Source organism: Dromaius novaehollandiae, chromosome 3, assembly GCF_036370855.1.
Source record: "Dromaius novaehollandiae isolate bDroNov1 chromosome 3, bDroNov1.hap1, whole genome shotgun sequence".
NCBI lineage: Eukaryota > Metazoa > Chordata > Aves > Casuariiformes > Dromaiidae > Dromaius > Dromaius novaehollandiae.
The window spans coordinates 77,074,281-77,096,899 of record NC_088100.1 but is presented as its reverse complement, the minus strand read 5'-3'; the positions used below and the strand labels follow the sequence as shown (position 1 = coordinate 77,096,899).

The 22,619-nt window shown below is 35.3% G+C and overlaps 1 protein-coding gene across 6 annotated transcripts in view; it reads right to left on the bottom strand.

The window, feature by feature from the left end:
- The window catches only part of QKI (QKI, KH domain containing RNA binding), a 165,726-nt gene that overhangs the window by 33,221 nt on the left and 109,886 nt on the right, over window positions 1-22,619 (bottom strand). For all 6 annotated transcript variants that reach the window (XR_003260680.2, XM_064509221.1, XM_026109839.2 and 3 more), the window contains exon 4: window positions 16,900-17,043. Coding sequence is in view for 5 of the 6 variants with exons in the window: in XM_064509221.1 (XP_064365291.1) it covers window positions 16,900-17,043 (144 nt within the window). In the remaining variant the exon portion in view is untranslated. The remainder of the gene's footprint in view (window positions 1-16,899; window positions 17,044-22,619) is intronic.

Below are 22,619 nucleotides of genomic sequence, written 5' to 3'. Positions count from 1 at the left end.
CATGCAATCATTGAAACAAGCACTGAATCTTCAGATAACATTTGTGTAAGCTCTGATATACCCGCAACCCTCTTCGCACCTAAATGAGGCAAAACTAACTTTACTACAATGCTTTAGCCTGAATACTCAGAATAAAATGTTACCCAAAAGAAAGCCAGGAACCCAATGGAGAGAGCAAGTGCACTAGATTACAGTGGTTACTAACTTATTTATGAACCCGTAGATATTTCTTCCAGTGGAGGCTAAGTCCCCTTCACCAGGAGTTCTGGGCACATGAAAATAGGTTCATACATTTTTTGTCATTATTTTCCACAGGTCCTTTACAAGTAGCCTACAATTCCCTGGTGTTATGGGACTATCTCTTGACAACCTTTTCTAACAGTCTGTCCCAGCTTGGCTACTGACTGTTAATGCATCTGTGATTAGCTTTGATTAGCCCATATTTCAGGTTCTACCATATATTGTAATTCCAGTGACAGAGTCAGACAGCACAAGGAAAGATACTTGTACTGGTAGACTGTTTTGCCACTGAATTTGAGGACTTCTCAGGCATTTAACTTCAAGGGCAATATCAATGCTGGTGAACCACATTTCAGAATGCCTGGCTGGTTTGCATGGGACCATTCATCAGTGAAGAAAGTAACAGGTGTGTGGTTAACCAAATGTCGTTTTAAAGAATTACAAAGTGGTATGGCCATTGCTGCAAAATTATCTCATAATCCTTTTCTGGAAGATAAATATTGATCTGAAAATAGATTTTCTCTAAACCACAACTTGTTAATTATTTTCAGGAAAGCCTCTTTCCTTTTCCATGAGGAATTAGGATGAGATACACTATAACATTAGGGGTACCGTACAGCCAGTATGCTGACAGTGCAAGCACCAACAGCTCCTTAGTTTTAAGTAGCTATCAAGCCTGGGAATACTTGAGATACAAACTTCACAACAAGGAAGCAAATGATAGGCAATAATGACCTTCCTCCTTCTCGATATAACATTTCATGACTGACCTACCTAGAAAGAATTTTCCTTAGTTCCTTTTACTGGAATACATTTCAGCTAGGATGGGGTAAATTCCTGTGATTCCAAATATTTAATAGATTTTATTTTCCCTCTTGTTTATAACCCACAAAAGAAATCCATCTCTTGATATACCTTTGTTAAAACTTCAACTGCTCCCCCTATGTTATCCAAAACAGGGTCATGTCTATACTAAGTCAAGACAGACCCTTGTTTGAAATAACACCAGATGAGAGAGGCTTAGAGCTGAAATGCACCTCAGCAGTCAGTTAAGCATTTATGTTAAGTTTTATACAAAAAGATATAGAATATGCACTGCTTCTTATCTTAATTCAAGACCAAAATTGCTTCTGAGTTTTACCAGTACTTTCATACAATTAGGAGTTTAGTTAGTATAAAGCTGAACAACCAAAATGAAAGATGAAGTATTAGTTTGGAAATTATGGAAATAAAGAGGTGAAAAGAAGAGTGTACAGGAAAATATTAAAAAAACTTGATTACATAAGGCTCCAAATTATAAAAGTCAACAAAGAATAAGGTGACAGTTGGAAAGAGAAGACAGACTAGTACCAAAGGCTAAACTAAACGTTCTGAAGTAAAACATCATGTATTTCCTAATTTTTTGAACTCCATTTCTTCTTCAGCTTGGAGAAAGAAAACAAGAATGGCACAGACATATCAAGGATATAGCATACTTACATATTGGCCCATCACATTCTTTAAAACACATTAGAAATATCCAGGCATACTGCTAGGCCCTACATATAGTAATAGTACGCCCAGCATAACCTGCTATCAGGATATTACAATTCATTGATCCATTCAAAAACCAGATTGGCACAGAGTTACGAGACCTCTTTATCGGAGGTTTTTTGTCCATTTTCCTGAATGCTAAAGATCCACTGAATTTAAGTAATTTATTTCAATGCTGCATTCTTGCCATTTTTCCAATTTACACCTCTCTTTCACTGTGCTTATATGTTTGTTAAACTAAGCATTTAATTGACATTTCTAAAACGCACAACAGTTAGTCAGGAAAAGGAAATAAGTGTTGAACACCACCTCCAGCCAGTTAGAAATTTCCACAAGTTTCCTGACCTGAATAGTGTTTGCTTCTGCTCATAGCCAATAAACAGTTATTACAAATTCAATTAAAGATACTATATATGTGGACTCTGTTTACAGGAAAGATACTTTAAATGGCTAGAATTCAAGTACCACTTAAACTTCATATGGCTGTCATTGGGTCCTCACTGAGGTGGCCTATTTATCATGCAAGACAGCAGCAGCTGTTCCACAGTTTAACTCTCTTGCAATCCTCTTTATCAGAACTGAGGGTTGAGACTTATAACAAGCACATAAAATCCTCATTGGGATTTTACTTTTTTTTTCTTTTTTATATATATATACACAATGCTGGCTATTTTCAAATTAATTTAACATTTTATATTTTCAACACCTATATTTTCATCACACACATATATTCATATATAATATATACAATATATATTCAACATACTTCATTCAGATATTTCAGTTGAAAAAATGTGTTGTCTGCTTCTACTCAGAGGTCTCCATTTATTGCTAAGAGCCAAGAACTTTTTCAATTTAAAGTGTTCTGACATTTTCACATCAGAAAGTACTGTTGCAATGAAACAGAACACTTTCGTACTACAACTACTATATTAGCTTTCAAATTCTCAGGATTCATGTATGCATTTATTGTGTATCTTAAGCAAAAAAAAAAAAAGTAATGTTTTGGAATAATGAGCTGAAGTGAACTTTAAATCCTGCCACAGAAGAAATATTCGATTCAGCTGTAAAGATGTAATTTCAATATTCATCACGACATAAACGCTATAATATGTCCAGCATATCTAGTGTTGTATCACAATTAAAGGCAAACAAAAAGACTATGGCTCCGGAAAGTTTAAGAAAATGCAGAGGCACCAAATCAAAACTATGTGAAAAGAGCAGCATAGCATCACTAACCATTTTCACCGATGACACAAAATCAGTTAGACTGAAGAGGCATTCTGGACCTTTTTAGGGAACATACAGCATGAGTTTATAATCTGTTACTAATATATGCTTGGTCCAAGGTGACGCATAGGAAGGACACAACAGGTGTGAGTGTAACAGAATGAGCCGAGCAGAGTGCAGTAAGCTCTTGTGGGAAAAATTACGACCACTGGCGCAGAGACTGTTCTGAAAGGGAAAAATCTGAAATTCAACTGGAAGAAGACAGACCTTTTTCTGTAAAATATAAGACTGAGAACAGCTATCCTTTTACTGGTAAAACTAAAGCACATCAATGACCTTTTGTCCTTTCCTAGAAACTGCTTAATTGTGGTCATATTTCAGTTTCTTTCAGAGCAGGAAAACTTATCAGAACTAATAAGGAACCATATGCGCAAAAATAAGACATATTCTTAGCCAGTTACACAAAACAGAGGCAAAGTCAACTTTTCAAGACTTAGAGATTCATATCAAGTGATACATTTAATTTCAGAACATATTGCCTACTTTACCATTTCTTCTAAAATATTCTGACAGCTACCATCTCCTATTTGGGTTTTCTCTAAGTACGATTTTAAATTCTGTATTAGCTGGATCATAACATTTGAGAAAGTTACAGCTTTCGCTACCTTTCATTTTTAAAACTACTGACATATTCTGCACTTACTGCATCTTTGTTCTAAAGAATTGAGTTAGTTTAAAAATTTCATTTAAAATATTAAGCAATAATAAATAAGAAATCCAGAGACAAATCTATCATGAAACATTTCTAAGGAAAAACAGTGGTATTAAAAAAAAAAAATCTTTAAATTGTAGGCTGATTCATCCATGAAAGCAGTCAGACCCACATGACCCAGCTGGTGAAGCAGGGTCTACAAACTCTTATCAGCAGAAAAGCAAAAAAAGTAGCTCAGTTTAGCCTGACTTCTAGACCATTGGTTTATGAGGATGCCAGTGAAGTCAGGACTAGTATTGAGAACAGTTATCAACAGTTTAAAGGAATGTACCTTAATCTGAAATGCAAGCAGCATTTGAGAAATGACCATATTCACGCTTTAATTATGCTTGCCCAAATTATATTCCATTTTTTCTTAAGAGTCTGTTGGTGTTCTAGAGGTCTGGTAAGTATCTTCATGTGCCTTGTAAAACACTCTGCGCATACCTATACAGTAGTATCAAGCACTGCACATCTTGCGCTACATACAGTTGTAAGTACTACCACGAGAACAGAAGATAAATTCACCTGGATAGGTGCAATAATGCAGGAGCCCATAGGAAAAAGCTGCTTTGCTAAGTGTCTTCTATAGAATTTGTTTTCAGCACATTAGACAGATACTGAAGTTTACAGAAGTCGTAACACACTAGCTTAGTAATAATGCATGTTAATACAGGAGAAAATGTAGTATGTTCACAAGAGATGCATACAAATTCATCCAGAGACGAACCAGTAGCACTTCTGTCCTCCCTAAAACAGGTTAATCTTATCAAACTTCAACGATACTTATATTTCGTCTTTATTTATTTAAACCAATTAAGAATTAATGCGTGTTATTACTTTTTATTTTAGAGGCTGCAATTTAATTTTTATTTTGAAGTTTCTGATCATTCTCTAGGTTGAAGACTAGGTGCTTGTTTTTGACAAATGGTGAACAAATGGTGAATGAATGAAAGCTCTGTTTGCCTTACTGTGGAGTTAAGAGACACGTTAACGCTCTCATTCTGTTGTACTGTTTTGTCATTTTTAAGTATTCTGAAATAACTAATCAGCCCACATGACAGTGCCTGGCATCAGATATGGCTTCATACTTCGTATTATAACAACGTCTTTCTTTTTGCATTTGTTACCCCATGAGTCACCATAAAAAATTCTTGTTTTGGTTTAATTTTGATGATGAAAATAGATTATCCATTTGCCAAAAAAAGTAGGTTAGCTTTACTGTCACTCCTAACCTTCAGCTGCGACTAACTCCTGATCAGATCTTTTTTCCTTCTGGATTACAAAACACTGATGCAAGTGCAGGAACAGCCAGCCAGACTCTCTTTTCCAAACAGGTTAACAGAGAAACCTCTAAGTTCCACCACGCTCTCCTGATGGTGCTGCTGTTCGTTTCTCTGTGCGTTGCACGACGCACAGGACAGATGTCCTCTGTTGTTCCTTAGCAGGAAACATGACATATGCATGTTCTTGGGAAGAAAAGAATTTTTCACAAGAAATACAAGGATGTTCCTGAAAAAATTAAGGAAGTAAAGCCGTATGCCTGAGGTCAAACCCAGAAAAAGATCTGGCCTAGTTAATAGGACATCTAAAGGACAAACCCCATAGTAAGGCATAAGCGTACATATAGATGAGCACTGAAAGGAGAATCTGGACAGAGATTCAAAAAAAAGTACAACGAGGACTGTATTATGCTTTAGAGTACACATACTTTAGAGGACTACAGACATTATGTTTACTGTTTTAAATTTATTTCTATAGTTACAACTCACAATCTATTTACATCAACATTTTCCTCTAAAATGATCTTAACACAAGTAACACATGCTGATAATCTAAAGACCTTTGAAGACAAAACTTTGGATTTCTACTATTTACATAGCTTCCCTTGAAAGACAAGCTGTTCTTAGAAAAGTCACAGAGGAGAAATGTTTACAGCTCTTATGCCAGTTAAAGTTCCCTGTTAATTAACTGTTTTAATTGAACAGAATTCTACTTTGACATGTCTTTGAAAGAAGTTATTAGAGTAAGAAGCAAAGCAAAGCCAAGCCAAGCCAAAAAAACCCAAGCAAACAGAAATGATCCCAGAGGAACACCAAAAGGAATGAGTATTTTTTCCCCATGAGCTAGTAGAGCCACCTGCATTGGAAAGACTGTTTACTATAAGTAGTAAGAGAAGCCAAGCTTTAAACTACAGATGCCTTTCACTAAGTGCCTATTTAATAAGATACCTAGTTTTCTTGGCTCCCCCCATCCACATACCCTGAAAGTGGGCTAAAATGTATCTGTACTTGGATGGTATTTGAATGATTCACATTCAAAGGAAGTTGATTAAAGATTAAAAGGCAGTGAAAAATAAATAAAAATAGCACCTAGAGCAACTTGACAATGCACTAACAGTTGAGACTTAATCCCCATAAAAGTTGTCTGACATAGCAAAGATTAGTTTCGAAATCAATTTCCATGTTTCAGCAAAAATCACTTCTTATATTTTGAATCAAAACATGCCTTGTTACAGTCATTTCCACACAATCTTTCAAGCTTACTATAAAGCTCATGAAAGTAACCTAGATTAATATTTTCAGAAGATCCTGTGTATCTCAGATGTATTATTTTAACTTTAAATGGGACCTGGATACTGGACTCATTTAGGATTTTCTTAAAAAATCCCAACCACAAAAGTAGTGAAAAAAAAATTATTTCATGATGATTAACATTAGTATATTGCAACTGCTACAAACAGATTATTTCTAACAGCTGCAAAATATATAGAATGTAAAGCACGGTACAGTAAGAATAAATGACACCATTTATCAGCTTTACTGTCTTACATGGTACATTATATTTTCGAAGCAGTGCAGTCTATCTGATTTATACAGGAACAACAGGTGACATTTTCTCAAAAGGTATTGGTAGAGTCCCTTTAAGGCTGCCCAATTGAGCAAGATTCCTAAGAGACTGTGTGCACAACTGCTAAACCTCCAATTTACTTTCTTAGGAAGAAAAGACATCATTGAATATTTCAGTAATAAATATCACTTATATGAAGGCCTATGCAACAAGTTGAGATCAATCAAGCTATTTCTTATTAGCATAGCTTTCTGCATGAACTGAAGAATGGTTTAAAATTTACCCCACAGTCTATACTTTTAAAAAATTATATACTTTGTTCCTCCTTGTGTTTTCAAGACCATATGTGAAACTACAGATTGCTAGAGAGTTAGTGTTCCAGTCATGACCCTTCCACAGAGTATATTCTTTAAATAAACATTTACCCCTCAGAGTATTCTACAAACCAGTAAACAACTATCACAGTTTAAAGATGAGGAACTCCAGATTTGTTCAGAAGAGTCTCTTTGCTAGCACAGGGGAACACACAAGTGTTTCTATGACCAGAAAATTAACAAAGCTTGATTTCTCATGCATGTGTTTCTTGAAGCTGATTGACCTTGGGATCTAAGAAGGTACCAGATTTCACTGAAACTTTTCCTGTCACTGAGGTATAAAGCATCTCTTAGTAGATGCTGGAGAACTCAAGGCAGCATTGCTAGGGATCGCTAGATAAGTCTCCCTTCTCAGCCCAGCTGCCTGTTTGGAAATCAATCTGTAGTTTCAAGGCGACAACTGAAAGCAATACACCAGGTTATGCAGGCTTACGAAGAAACAGTATTCTGCTAATCACTACAGCAACTGCCTATCTGCTCCAAATGACAAGAGAGACATACCATTAACTGAAAAATCAGATAAGCACATGATTACTCTACATGCTACATCGGGTTAAAAACCTGGGAGAGATTCAGATGATCCTCTTAGTTCTTCATTTGTCTCACACAGTTTATTTTTCCAAGGCAAAACAAGTGGTTGTTCTCTCACAAACAGCTTTCCTGAACAGTAAGACGTTAAGATTTTAGTATTAAACAAAAACATTTGTATTAATAGGACTGATTCCGACTAATAGGTCTGTTTGCCAGTCTCAAGTTGAATTTAAAGTATGCTACTAATTGCAATATAAGCTATTTTAAATAGCCAGCTCCATCTCTTATATCTCACCCACCAATGTTGCTTCTCCTAACAGGGTCTACAGTGCTCCCAAGCATAAGCTAAAGTGGCCTATCCAAGAGAAATCCCACAAATTCTCTACAGCAATCTCAAACCCTTCTGTGCTCTTCACAAGAGAGTCACTTAAGTTTTCTAATGAGTATTAGCTGTAAAATTTCGGCCTGTCTTCCCAAGGTTAGAATTTTCTGTGTTCAGTTATCAAAATAGCAAAAGGTAAAGAAACTTGATGAACAGAAAATCACCAGCCAGCATTAAACCACAAATGTCTACATGACAAGCTTTATTTTTATATAACTAAATCTAAATTTCAAAAGTAACACTGGTAATACAGCATGCTTTAAGTAACTCAGAAAGTGAAATGCTCACTGGTTACTTTACTATTACTTAACACTAAAATCTTTGCAACCAGTAAGATCCCTCCAGAAAATACCACCTATAAGACTTGTATCTGAAGTGATTTCACCTCCTTAATACATCTAATATAAAAAAATGCACAAAGAAAAAAATCTGTAGAACAACAAAATGACTACTCTTTACACTATGTCTCCCCAAGAACCACAACACTACAATTAGCATTTCTTCCACTTAGGTATGAGGCTGTGATTTCCAAAAAAAAGCTTTGGTACCCAAGATAAATAAAATCACACTAGAATTAAGACATTACTGTAATTAAAAAACACCAAACTGTCCTAAATTAAATTCATAAAATTCACTGAAAAGTAAAAGTACAGTTATTTTGAGCAGCCATTGAGGACAAAAATATGAAGTAGAATGGGAAACTAGAAGACCAACTGTTACTAGAATGGAAGCATAAGGACAATAATGCACAAACAAGTAGTTTGCTGTAGCTTTTCTTTTGTCATCTTTATCAAGATGGATAGGCAAGGAGAATCACAGCTTCATCATATGCTCCTTGCATAAAGGGACAAGTACTTTAATCAGATTCTGTATAAAAGACCCCAGCCTCCAAATCCTATTCCAGGGCCATCAAGACAAAGAGAAGGAACATAAAAAGGAATATAGGAAATATAGGAAAAATATCTGAAAACAAAGGAAACAAGGAAGAGGTGGGATAAAGAATGAGAAAAGATATGGATACAACGAAATGAATTGCAAGAATAGATCCACGTCATATTTTCTTCCACAGCTAAGTCTTTCATAGCCAAACAGATGAAGCACATTTCTGAAATATAGACAAAACCTATGCAGAACCTTAGAGCTCTTAGTGAATAACATTGCTTTGGAAGGGCACATCTGCTGAGTTTCAAGCAATGGAGCTTCTTCATTTCTCTCTGGGAAGAGCCATTTTACTATAAACTTCCCAAGATCTTTTTCAGAAATTGCATTCTACATTTTCTTTCAATATATCCATCTGTAAGACACCTTAAAGAAATGGATACAGAGGAAGGTGGCACACACTTTCTAGAATATTTTGGGGGAAGGAAGAAAAAAGGGAAAAGAAAGTATTTTCTTTAATACCTTTATGGTATTTTAAGCACAATAAACTGATTTTCCTAGGTTCTATAAACCATCAACAAAGATGGCTGGAGGATGACTCTGAGCAACAGCTAGATCAAGGTACTTACAAGTAACTGCTGGAGAAGCTTCTTTCTCCCTTTAATATAAAAAAGCTTAGAGAGACAAGAATCCTGTGCCTCAGTTTGTACTGCTACTTTTTGATTTGATTACATGTCAACTACATGTCCAAATCTGTAAGAAACATCAGTCAAAATCTATGCAATGCACAGATCCACTGTGTGCAAAGATGGGGAGAGCTGCTTCACACTTGCAGCTGGGCTGAGTTATTCTGGTAAGAGTGAATGTTAGCCAAAACTCAAAAAATTAACACTGCAGTAGCACATCAAGTACAATACATGAACACTTTATATGTAATCTACTGTAAGAGAGTCTTACCCTCATCTTTAAAACTCGAGACTTGTACAACACTGTAAATTTTCAGGTGAAGACAACTATTAAAATGTATGCCAGAATTTACTTAAGGGCTGCTCAACACAACCCATTTTTTATTACCTAATCCTGAGAACTATTGAAATTACCAGTACTGAACACTACTACTAGGCTGTCTTCTTTTGTTTTCCACTGTCATATTCTAGTACACAAAGTATCCAATTATCTTGTTCTCATCTTATCTGCAGCTGACCATACTCAACATGCAGTTCTACAATAGTATAAATATATCTAAAGCTGGTCTGCTGCAATCCCGTTCTTCTCTATTTCCATCTTCCCATTCCATCAACTGTGCCAGCACTAAAACAAATCTGACTCCACAGCAAGCCAGCTAATCTAAGGTTAAGCTCTCCAAATGGGCTCACTACATGGTCAGATGCAGGCCAGTACTTACTAATGCAAAACAGAAAACAAAACAACACATCATCAGAAACGCAGGATTGTGGTGGCCCTTAGTTCAACGTATCATGGAAACATTAAGTTTCCTTATGCTACTAACAATAATATATTATCACCTCTTACCCACATCAAAAAGTTTACCACATGCTATTCAGCAGTCATTCCCAAGAAGTTTCACTGCTTCATTATCTTAGCTACAGAGCTTCTCTTTTGATCATTTACATGATATTCCCTGTAAGAGGCTTGAATCTGAATTTATGAAACAGATGCAAGGCAGGATTTTCCTAAAAGCTTTTAAAGTCAGCAGTGTCCTTTTTCTGCCACATCACTTACTATTCATTTTCGTAACTTTAACTGAACAAGTAGCAAACAATGAATTGCACAGCATGACCAACATTTCAACAGGGAAACTGTAGAAGGCTGCACTATATTCTCATTTGTGGGGGAAAACAAAAAACAGCACACCATGCAGGAATGAGTTAGGAAGAGCTATTCAGGGAAGTCAGACTTACATGTGGAATGTACTGCGGGTTTTAAATAGCTAAGATGAATGAAATCTTTTTCTTTTCCTAATATCATTTATATCTCAAGCTGTTGGCTGTTACAGCTGCAGGACAACAAATAATGTGAAGCATTACTACAAAATCCACATTTTCTTAAGTTAAAGCACAATTAAAATTCTTTCTGCTATAACAGCTCAACCAGTTTTTAGTATGAAATCAGGCACACAAAATAGCCAAGGTAAAACCAAAAGACACTTTTCAGTTTAATGTAAAAGTTGAAAATAAGCCACAACTCAAATTTGCACTTGTAAGGGAAATACCAGTAATTTACATTTTTTAAAAATCTAATCAAATTTGTTTAAAGGCAGTGTTTGGGAAAAAAGGGTGCTTTTAACTTATCTAGCTGAAAAACAAATCCTGCCAATATTATTGCCCCTTCATTTTCTCCCATTATATACGTATTACTTAAAACATGCATTTTATCTATTTAGGAGTGACTAAAAATAGAAATACCATAAAAAGTAACATCTCTAGTAACAGGGAATAAATAGAGGAAGGTCAGTTAGCCTTACTTATCAAGTACTTGCATACCAAGCATGACTATAATGAATGTTCCGAATTGTAAAAACATTCAGTATACAACCCATTAAAGGAGATGAAACACTCTATAATGTCATTTTCTGCTGCTGCTTTGATAAGAGTACAGCTAGCATTTGGAAGAAGAAAGTCCAAAAGTAAAATCCTTGCATGTTAGCAGAGCTGCCATGGAAAGGACCTACTCTAGCAAAACAAAGAGTTCATGAAATGCTGTGTTTCTCTAACATCTCTTCACAAAATTGATGCAAAGGAATTCACAGAAGAGACTGTTTCCCATTTAACACCAATATTTATGTTTAACCATTAGGCCACATCTGTTTATTTTAGTTGTGTGTACATTACTTCTTCATACCATCCTTCGCTGATATTTTTGTTGGCATACATTTCAAGACACTCCATGGTCATAAGGAAGACTACCAAATGTTCTCAAAGTCTATGAAGATTACAGTGAATAGTTTAGTTTATTATTTTATTCAATGCTTTTTCTTCACAGCAAAAGGATGGCTAACATTATCTTCAAAGAGAAAATCTAATCCCACTCTTTCTCCAGATTCCTTCCACCACTTTCCTTTATTCTTAATTCCTTTGCCTACTACTATACAGAATATGACACTCCTCCATTTATAAACATTGGATATGTTATCTGTTTTAATCTTCTGAGTTCAAAATAATTCTTCTACGGTCCTATCTTTTGTCACAGCTTATACTGAAGGCACTCATCATCAGCACAAGCTTTCCTCCTTTTTTCCATGATCTAGACTTCAGTTGCAACTTTGTGAGACTGTTCTTATTGCATCCCAATCAAAATTGAAATACACAATTTTACAGTGTCAAGTTGTTAATTTTCTCTGAAAACAGCCAATATTTCTTATCATACTGTCCAGGTTAACATTTCTTCGAAGCACTCTGCTTGCCGCTCCCATTTTTACTTTTCTACTAGTGCCTTTCTCCACCGAACCGCACCAGAACCCCTGGCCAAAGCAAGCTCGCCCGACAGGAAAACCCTAACTCAACACGATTCTATCGCTTCCTTCAGCAACAGCTTCAGCCCCTTGGGCAATTCTTTTCAGGTATATCCACAGTTGTTCTCATTCTGAGTTTTACTACTTTATCGTTTGTTAAGTATAGCTATTTTCTCTCTGCTGTTTATGAAGATGTTTAGAGAAGCTAGTTATGCTTTATTTCTTCTGTTTCACTATTTCACAAATTCATACTTATCTACCCTTCAGTATGGCTTGCTAGGAATCAACTAAGTCACAGCAGTAACTATGATATGGTTAAAGGATAGTAACAACCCAACATTCTTCACTTCAGTTTGGTATTTCTGCGTTATATTTGAGGCTTTGCATCTTTCCAGGTTTTTTTCTTGAAATTTAACCCTAGGATTGGCAAAGTTAAAGTTAAAGTTACTTCAGCTTCAACTTCAGCTCCTCCATATGGGAAGAATTATCCAATCTGCCCTCTACTGTTAAACAGTTTATTAGTTTTTGAGAATTTGGAGCTGTACAGAAATTCGTTACAGATGTCCTTTGTGTGAGAACTGTGTTCTAGTAATTGCTTAGTTTTACATCCTTTCCTTACTCCACTATTAAATTCCTCAGCTAAACACTGCACATCTATTACTAAGCAGGATGATATGCTTGGAAATATTATCAGTCTGATAGCAATTGTCTGACGCGTAAAACTGCTATAAGATGCACAAAACTGACAACATCAGTTGTTTGTTGATTCCCATCTACTTTTCAAGTCATAATTAATATTTTACAAGCAACAATCATCTCACTATCTTCTATGCATCACATGGTTTTATTTGTTTGAATGACTTCTTTTTAAATGAATCCTTGACATTCATCTACTCTAAGGACTTTGAGATTGCGAAATCAATACATTAGTACAAATCTGTGAAGTTTTGTTACTATAACCATCATCTACAAGCATGCTTTCAATAATACTATATTTTGACAAATATCCAGTGATATTGTCACAGTATTTATTTTAATTAAGCACAGTAAATTTTTCCTTTAAACAATGATATGTTTTCCCCATACCATATGGCTAAATTTAAAGATATTCAAGACTGAAAAGTCTAGTATCGCTTTTACAGGCAAGAACCAAATGTACTAACAAAATTACACAATATTCTACTGCAACATTATTCCTGCCTATTACAATCTTAAGATACCATTATCATAGTAGCAAAGGATGTATACAATTTAACATGGAACATCATCCACTAACACTATTTTACTGTCTTCAAACAGGATAGAAGCAGCAACTAGCTAGCATTACGGCTGCCCCTACCCAGGAACAGTGAGACAAAGGATTTGAAAAATGCTGTGATTCCAGATCAAGTGAGTGTTGTTAAGTAAAGCCACAAATACAATCACTTCCTCAGAGAGGAAGAACATGGAGTCAAAGGGAAAAAGAGTAAGAAGTACTGAATGCAAATTACTTATGTCACAGATCCCTCAGCCTATAGACAGACAGTATAAAGGTGAAATAGTAACTAGAGACCTGAACATCTGTATAACAAAAGGAATATCTAGAAAACAGATTCAGCTTGCACACCTCAGTCAGCACATCTTAGAACATGTAGAAGACGCTCACATTTCTACAGTAGCATAGCTCAGCCCTGCTGCCCAGTACCTTGAAGAATAATTCGAAATCTCTAATAACAACATATCAGCATAATTCAGGATGTTATATTTAATAATCACATAAGTGCCCTTTCACAGGCTCTGCACTTTTTATTACATTCTGCAGTGTACAATCCAGAACCACTCTTGTCTCGAAAGAGAACTGCCTGTCTTTACCAAACTCTAGCGAACAACAAATACAATGTTAAAAATCTAACAATGAATTCAGGAGAGATCAATACCATGTAGGATTCACTTTAGAAAGAGGCATGAGGAAGGTGCAATTCAATGTGAACCCAAAAACCTGCAGCCTGCTTTCTTCTTCCTGTTTTTCTTAGAAGAAAAACATGAAAGAAACAGTATCATACAATCTTGCAGGTCCAGATAATGACCAATATCTCAGTGAACCATGGTAAGAAGAAAGAATTAGTTTCATAGAACTTGAAAATAAAGCCACAATAAATAGCAAGTTTCATACCAAAGAAATGTTAAGTAAAAATTTAGGAGTTTGGCCTTTCTCCTTGAGAAACCATAAAGTTAGCTAGGATTCCCCCTGCCCCCACTTTTCCCTGATTACTTAAAAGGTTTTTGGTTTCTTGTATGAAACATTTTCAATTCCCACCTTTATATCCTTAAACAGAATTTTTCAATCCTCCAAATTGCCTGAAACCAGAATTTGATTAAACAGGTCCTTTTTATTTGACTAATTAAAGAGACACAGTAGGTAGTAAAAAAACAAGCTTACCTATATATTAATTCATCAGTATGCAACTACATATGCCTATCCCTATGAAGTATGATTTTCAGCAATAAGAGCCAATAAACCTGTAACTCTGTTGTATATATACCAGAAACAGCCTGAATCTGTTATGCCTACACAAAATACAGAAAGATGTTAATGAAATGAATTGACAGAAAAAGTGTTTTTCAACAGATGCTATTTTTGAACAACAGTTAGCCCTGATTTTTTCCCCCTAGAGGGGAAAAATATCTCATATCCCGGGTTACAGGGTTCCCCCAACTGATTCGAAAATGAGGCAGAGTGTTTTTCAAGACAGGGAGCTGGCTGACACTATCACAATAAAAACTACTCTTGTATTCATTTTTTTTAGAGGCTCAAACCATGTTACCCCCCCCCCCCCCACACACACACACACACCAGTTCCAGAAACCAGACATAACACAAACCTACACAGTGTATAGACATCAGTACTTTGGACATATTGGGTTTTATGATCTATCAGATCATCATCTCCAGAGCAACCCTTCAGCCATCCCACATTCAGCAACAGAAGCGAGGTTGCAGAAGAACCAAAGGAAGCTTGAAAACAAGTAATTGTGTGTTGCAGGGTGGATTTTTTTTTAAAAAAAAAACTTGCTTTGTTACAAAGGGACTAGCGAACTGAGCCTAAGGGTTTCAGTTTTGCCCATATGAAAAATATTCTTTTCTTCTTGCCATTTCTAATCTTGATTATAAGTCAACCCTAATGTGCTCAGGATCTTTTTCATACGTATACATTTTGAAGATCTACCTTCCCTTGTGGTCTTCTCTTTTCACAAGGATTGACAATGTGCAAAGTGAAAAGGTGTACATTACATCTTTTCCTTACTTCCAACTTAATATTCCACATGTTGTTAATTCAAAAATTAAGTCTTTCTCCTCATCCCTGGTAACTTCTTAAAGCATGTCGTATATTGCAACATTTCTTTGGCTCCCACAGTTCTAAATGAATTTTTTTTTATATCAGCATAGGTCACCACAAGTTTCATTGCAGCCAGCCTCTACTAGCATTCACTAAGAAAGCACCCAAAATCACTAGCTCATTTTAATACCAACCTGCTACTTTCTTTCAGGAGATAAACTTAATTTTTCCTCAGAATACGGAAAATATTTCCTCCACTGAGAAAAACGTAAATTTACTTTTATCATTTTATAATGGCACAAAAGTGTCAAAAATCACCACAACATGCAAATTAAGGGCACGGAATGTGGCATAAAGCCGCACTGAGTCACTTTGCTTTGAGTCAGAATATAGAGTAGGTCAAAGAGACTGGCTATCATGGGGTAAAACTCTAGTCTCTGCAAAAGGCTCTTAAGTTGGCTGCCTGGGCAGAAGTCAGTTGATACTAGTGGGCAACAAGGAAGAAAATTCATCTTACCAAATAAACTAGCCACACACACAACAAGTCATTAATAACATCATTTAAGACGTCATCCTGCTAGTTCTATTCAAGACCAAATTCATCTCAGGATTTTCTCAGCTCTTACAAGAACATAATCAGTACTCTCTTAAGATAAAACATGTTCCAAAAACGGAAACAAACAAGTTTGTATATACATATTTATGCATATATTTACACACACACACACACACACACACACACACACATATATATATATATGTATATATATAAATGAACCTATTGCTACTGAAAATACAAGTTAGTTTTACTATGTTTATTTTTCCCCAATACAGGGATAGTAATGCTTTTCTGATACCATCTTCCTGAGGGAATTTGTTCTTTTTGGAAGGAGTTTAGTATGAAGACCACAGAAAACATGCCTTCTTTCCTTAAAGTATCAGAATCATCTCACAAAGAAACATAAAATCATGTCACTTTTCCCTAGCCTTTAAGAGAAGTACCCTTTTACTGAAACACGGTGAGAAAACTAATGTTTGTAACTGATCAGCACTGCCTTTTAACGATGATGAAAACTCTCTGTATCTACCTCTAAAAGAGGCAGAAAAATCAACATTTCTTAAAAGTATTCTTCCATTCTGAGAAATAATTCTACCAAGGATAATACATTTTAACAGTAAAAAAAAAAATACAAAAAAAATTGATATAATATATACTTTAATATATTAATTTAAATTTCATGATGCTGCCATGCAGGCTTACTCTTACTACTGCATTATTAATTATATTTCAGAAGTAACTCCTGGAAATGTAAATCAGAGACTTGCATATAAATACTTACTGCAGGTATCAGTAACTTTTTAACTTCTTCAACAGCCCTCTTCAGTTTTATTTCCGCTCTGTTTTGAGCATCCTCCACAGTGATAAGTACATGTAAATCTTCATTCAGGTGTTCCCAGTTGGGCTTGCCTCGGTTCTGTTCTTCCTAATAAATAAATAAATGAATAAATAAACAAACATGGAAACTATGAGTCATTGTTAATTCCATATAAAACAATTAACCAAACAGTAGACAAACTCCACTCTATGAATTGTATGAGCTGCATTTTCAGCAGGAGATGGGGAGAGTCTTCTTGATACTGTGGAGATAAAGAGTTTTGTTTTATTGTGTTATTTAATGAGTACTCAAGGTTTCAAAGTATCTTTTATAAAAGGTTTTGGGGGTTGCATGTGTGTTCTTTGGAATCTCATTCTTTTTTTAGCATAACTGCAAAACATGTGTGATTTCTTACAGTACCTTCTCCCACACAACAGAGGAACAAAAACAAGACTACCAAGTCCTATGGAAACACTGCTATTCTTTGGAGCCATTCAGGGATTTAACAGATTGGTTAAGCAACCTCATATTTTCAAGAAAAGTGAAATGGTCACCATACGTAGAAATTTCACACAAATCGCTCCAAAGGACAGCAACAGAGAGCAACAATTCTTCACTATTTAAGAACTTCACTTCAAATACTCATGGGGAAAATCTTCAAAACCAACCACTAAAAAAGGAATGTTAGTTACAATTTTCTAAATGGAGCTGGATATACTGAATGAAAGCTAGAGAGGAGGAAGAGGTGACAAGGCTTTGATACTGGCCACTGTATACCATATAAAATGACAGTCACCATTACACAGGTACCCTCTTGCATCATTGGCATTAATAATCCCCAAAGCAGGTTTTAACACTACTTTTAGAGAAAGAGAGCAAGTGATAAAAAAATTTTTTTTAAGTAAATGATCAAAATTCTAGTTTTAATTAACAGATATATATATATTCAAGTAACACAATGAAGTATTCATTCTTTCAAAAATGAGACTATAAACAAAAGATGGAGAACACTTTCCACCTCCGTTTTTATTGAACAGTGAGTAAAGCTGAGTAAGTTTCCCATAAACATAATTAAAAAACAATTAAGGGTAAAAGCTTTGGAAAAAATAAAACTTCAGTAAAGAGAAAAGTTTATTACTACAATCTTTGAATTCAAGTAAAGGCCCACATAAAGAGAATCACCTCTTTAAAATCATTGAGTTAAACTGAAAATATGAGACATAACAAAGGAGCCTCCTACTTATAAGTCAGGTGGTTCTGGCTTACCACAATTCACATTTATAAGAATTAACACAAGCTAAGTTAATTGTAAATATGGCTTTTTCTCTGAATTTCATTAAAATTCTTCCAGGAAATCACACACACAAGAAATATTGAAAGATTTAATGCCAACAAATACATGAAGTACTTCATATTCATAAATACCAGAGGGAGCACTCTTTCTTAGAATGTTCTATCTTTAATTCAGCTTTTTTAAGTCTGAAACGCTTTGTGGACTAGGCAAGGATAAAAAAGGAGAAAAAGAAAAAAGGAATCATGAAAGGTATATGGAAAATTTATCTGAAGGAATCAGTACTTGGAAGGAAATTTCTTTTTCCTGTTGTGCACACATGCTAATCCAAGAGCATAACCCCTGAAAACGAAAGCAGTTATTTCTTCTGACACACACTATCAGCTACCATGAGTTTTAAGAACAGTGTCATTTAAACTAATTTTAAAGACATTATCTCAGGTAACTTTCTAAACAATGCTGGCTTTAAAAATATCTCTGTGAATTTCAGAAGCTGAAAAAAAGAAAAAAGAAAATGTAACTTTTATTTATAAAACAGAACCTGACATAGAAAGCATAGCTGAGTTATATGTGCTTTCTGCTGTAGTTTAATCTTCAATAGACATATCTACCACACGGCACTTGCAGCTTATTTCACTCAATCATAATCAAAACTGCACCATTACTATTTAAACAACTCAATATTTTTCTTATTCTAAGCAGGAGTGAGTTATTTTCTTTTAAGATAACAACAAACCATTTTAATATGAGGTAGTACAAAGTATTATTTTAAATGTATGATAAATCAGATCACATTCCTAAACCAACAGAGGGTAGTGCAAAGAACACACTGCTATTTCTCACACAGATTCGTGGCAAACTGACATAAAGGCAGAATGGGAAAGGTACTGGTTACGAACCTGTCAGATACATGCTAACCGGCATCACAGTACCATTAAAACATGGCAGAGCAAGAAGGACAAACGACAAGGAAAGTTGTCTACAAATAAAACAGCCAGTTCTGTTCCTGAAGAGGAGGGAACGTCTAAATGCAGCTTTCGCTTCCCCCAGCTTGACCAGCCAAAGGCTGGCGCGCGCGCTGCAAACCCACCCGCCGGGGCCTGCTCGCTTCCCTCCGTTGCTCTCAAAATGGAAATAGGACAGCGCAAAGTCTCGGAAACCAGTGCTTCATCAAGCAGCAACAGTATTTATGGAACGAGAAAACTATTTATTATATCAAATGAGGGAGTCTCTCTCTCTGTAATTACGTTAATCTCAAACTTTTAAATGCCTAATCTCAAATGCAGGTGTTTGTGGTTCAAATTATTCTGTTGCACCATGTGGTTTGTTTTTTTTAAAGTTGTATGCAAGACAACACACAGATGATACTGTACATTTTTTATTCACAAAAAATATACACCCCTTTAGATTCCTTATTCGTAAAAAAAATACACCCCTTTATTTTTCGGTGGCAAATATTGCGTGTAATGTCAATAATCACATAAACCACCTGTTCAGATCTCACAAACAGTGACACAAATATTTATCTGTAAGGTAACTGAATAATGACAGTTACTTCTCTTCTGTGATCATGAAGTGTTCTAATAATTTGACAAAAGTCTTATTGCTATTGAGAGGATAATTTCTTAACTCAATTCAGATAAGGCTAAAAGAAAGAGTAAGAAGAATGGAAGTCCATACAAAATATTTTTGAAAAAAAAAAAGTCAAAAAATACGGGAACACAGATGGGAACTGACCTCAAATTTCTTCTGTTCTATTTCAGTATACTTGCGCTTGGGATTTGTCCACCGATTCCCTCCTGTCCTATAAGGTTGCTTTCTTTGTGGGTTAATATTTTTTTTAAAGAAATTTCATATGGCGTATTAAAAAAAAAGCTAGTGAAAAGTTATACCAATACATTTATTTTTACCAAAAGCAGGCAATTCAAATATCCACTAGGTCATTTATTTCAACATAAAGTTGGATGCAAAACACATTCCAGGGCTAGGCTCAGGGGCGGAGAGAGAAAATAATCTGCCACCTCTTGCAATCACTTACGCTGCCTCTTTTCCTCCTAAATTCTGAGAATGTGGTTTGGGAAACATATTTCCTTCTGAGTAAAATCAAAACTTAAGAGAAGCTACTCCTCTTTGTGCACCAAGTCTTTAAAAACTCTTTTCCCAGTCCTGCTTTATATAGAAAAGGCTGAAGAGGTTGAAAATTAAATACATTTGGAATTCAACCTGGAAGGTGTCTTCCCCAAGTTTCGGGAAACATGGAACAGACAAGTTTGAGTGTTTAAGATTTGGGGTTGATTTAAATTGTTCTGGAGGAAACACAGTGGAAAGATGGGCAAAAGAGAATGACTAGGAGTAACTTGCTGGGCAACTTTATAGGAAAAAAACTATGAACTATGGCTATCTTGAAGTGAATTTCAGCTAAGGCAAACCTGCTGACTTTACAGACTGACTAGGAAGGAATCTCGAGATTGCCTAGTCCGACCCTCTTCCCCAGCTCAAAGCAGGGTCACCTACAGCAGGCTGCTCAGGGCTGTGTCCAGGCTGGTTTTGAGTGTCTCCAAGGATGAAGACTTCACAGCCTCTCTGGGCAACCTGTTCCAGTGTTCAATCACTTTTATAGTAAAAAAGTTTTTTCTTATGTTCAGAGTTTTCAGGTGTTTCAGAGTTTTTTTTCTGTACAGAATTTCTTGTATTTCTGTTTGTGCCCACTGCCTCTTGCCCTTCAGTACCACTGCAGGGCAAGTCAGCCAGGTTGCCAGGTATACCTAGAAAAAAATGTCAGGAGACCAGTAATTGCCTTGCAAGTTACTTTTGGACAGAATACACTGGCTAGCAGAGCAGGAAGGGTACACAGGTCAAAGTAAGAAATGGCAAAAAAAAAAGACCACAAACCTGAACAAAAGGCTTGGGAAAAAATAAATTCAATTGCATATATTCAAAATTACATAATATACACAAGAAGGAATTTGCAGCATGAAGTTTTGCTATATCCCAGAGATTGTTTATGCAAGAATAATACAGGAAAACTGGATGCAGTGAAGATGCAGGAAATTACTGAGTAAAATCATACATGCCACAACCTTGGGGAACAACAGTATTAGAAAAGCGTAATTACAACCAAACTATCTTTGTCTGCTAAATTAAAACATTAAGAGCAGTATAACTGGCAGATGAAATTTCACTGTGCTTCTTGTTTGGCAGAAATTTCAGTATCCTTAAATATGGCCTAATTCTGTAAACAGATTTTGTTTTCATTCAGTTGCCTCTGTGCATACAATCATCATCCTCAGGGTACATATAAAATAATGACTGTGATGAAACTGTTCCACTTTTACCTCACCATTAAGGTCATGAGATCAAGTAGTAAAAATTTGTTCTTTCTACAACTACTTGAAATCCAACTGCATAAAATATTACTATAAAAAAAAGCCTCAACTACTGACTCGATAAGAAAGAGACAGCAGTTTACTATCAATATATACAATAGATGATGGAAACTTGGTACCCAACACTTCCCTCAGCTATAGGTATTATTTTATGCCTCTCCTCTATCTTTCCCCTAATTTTTAAAAAACTTTAAACCCAAAGGAAAGAAGCGCCTATCAAGCTTGATTGAAACTGTTCAAAAGACGGAAAAACTGAGAAGGTGAAAGGGAAATATATTTTGAGGCTCATGAAAGTATTTTACCAAGAACTTCCTAAAAGCCTCATACTTATTTATTCTCACAGCAAGGCCTCAGGACCTTCATATTATAGCCCACTGACTATGTTGAAGAAATAAAAAAATAAAAAAATAAAAAATAAAAAAATAAAAAATAAATTGTGAAGTGGAGTCTAGTCATTACAAGCTGTTAAAATGTCATTAATAGAAAATGAAATAAATGCTGAATATAAATACTGTCCAGGTATCTATATGTACGCATGCAACTATACATTAGTTAGAGAACAAAAAAGAATGAACATAATCGGAAAGGAAGAGTTTTCCAAAAGGTATTTTTTCTGAAAGCTGTGGCTCACAGTACAAAAAAGTGCAACTTCAATCCTATGCGCTTTTTCCACTAAAACTTATATATGAATTCAAGTACTTTTTAATAACTTAAAATTATCCTAGGATATAAGAAACACTATAATCACTCATAGCCACTTCTCTGTCAAAATGGAAGATGTAAGATGAGGAGAAAAGAGACTTAGCTATTTAGTAAAATTACTAAAATATATTCTGTCTAATAAATTGACAGCAGTTCTAGGGGAAGGTTTCTGTTCCCTAATTCACACAGATTCAAAGTTTTAAAAATACATAATTGTAAGAGCAATTAAAAAAGATGCTGTGTGAACTTACAAAAATGTTAACATATTGATTTAAAGAATTTTTCAAATGAATGTTAAATTTAAT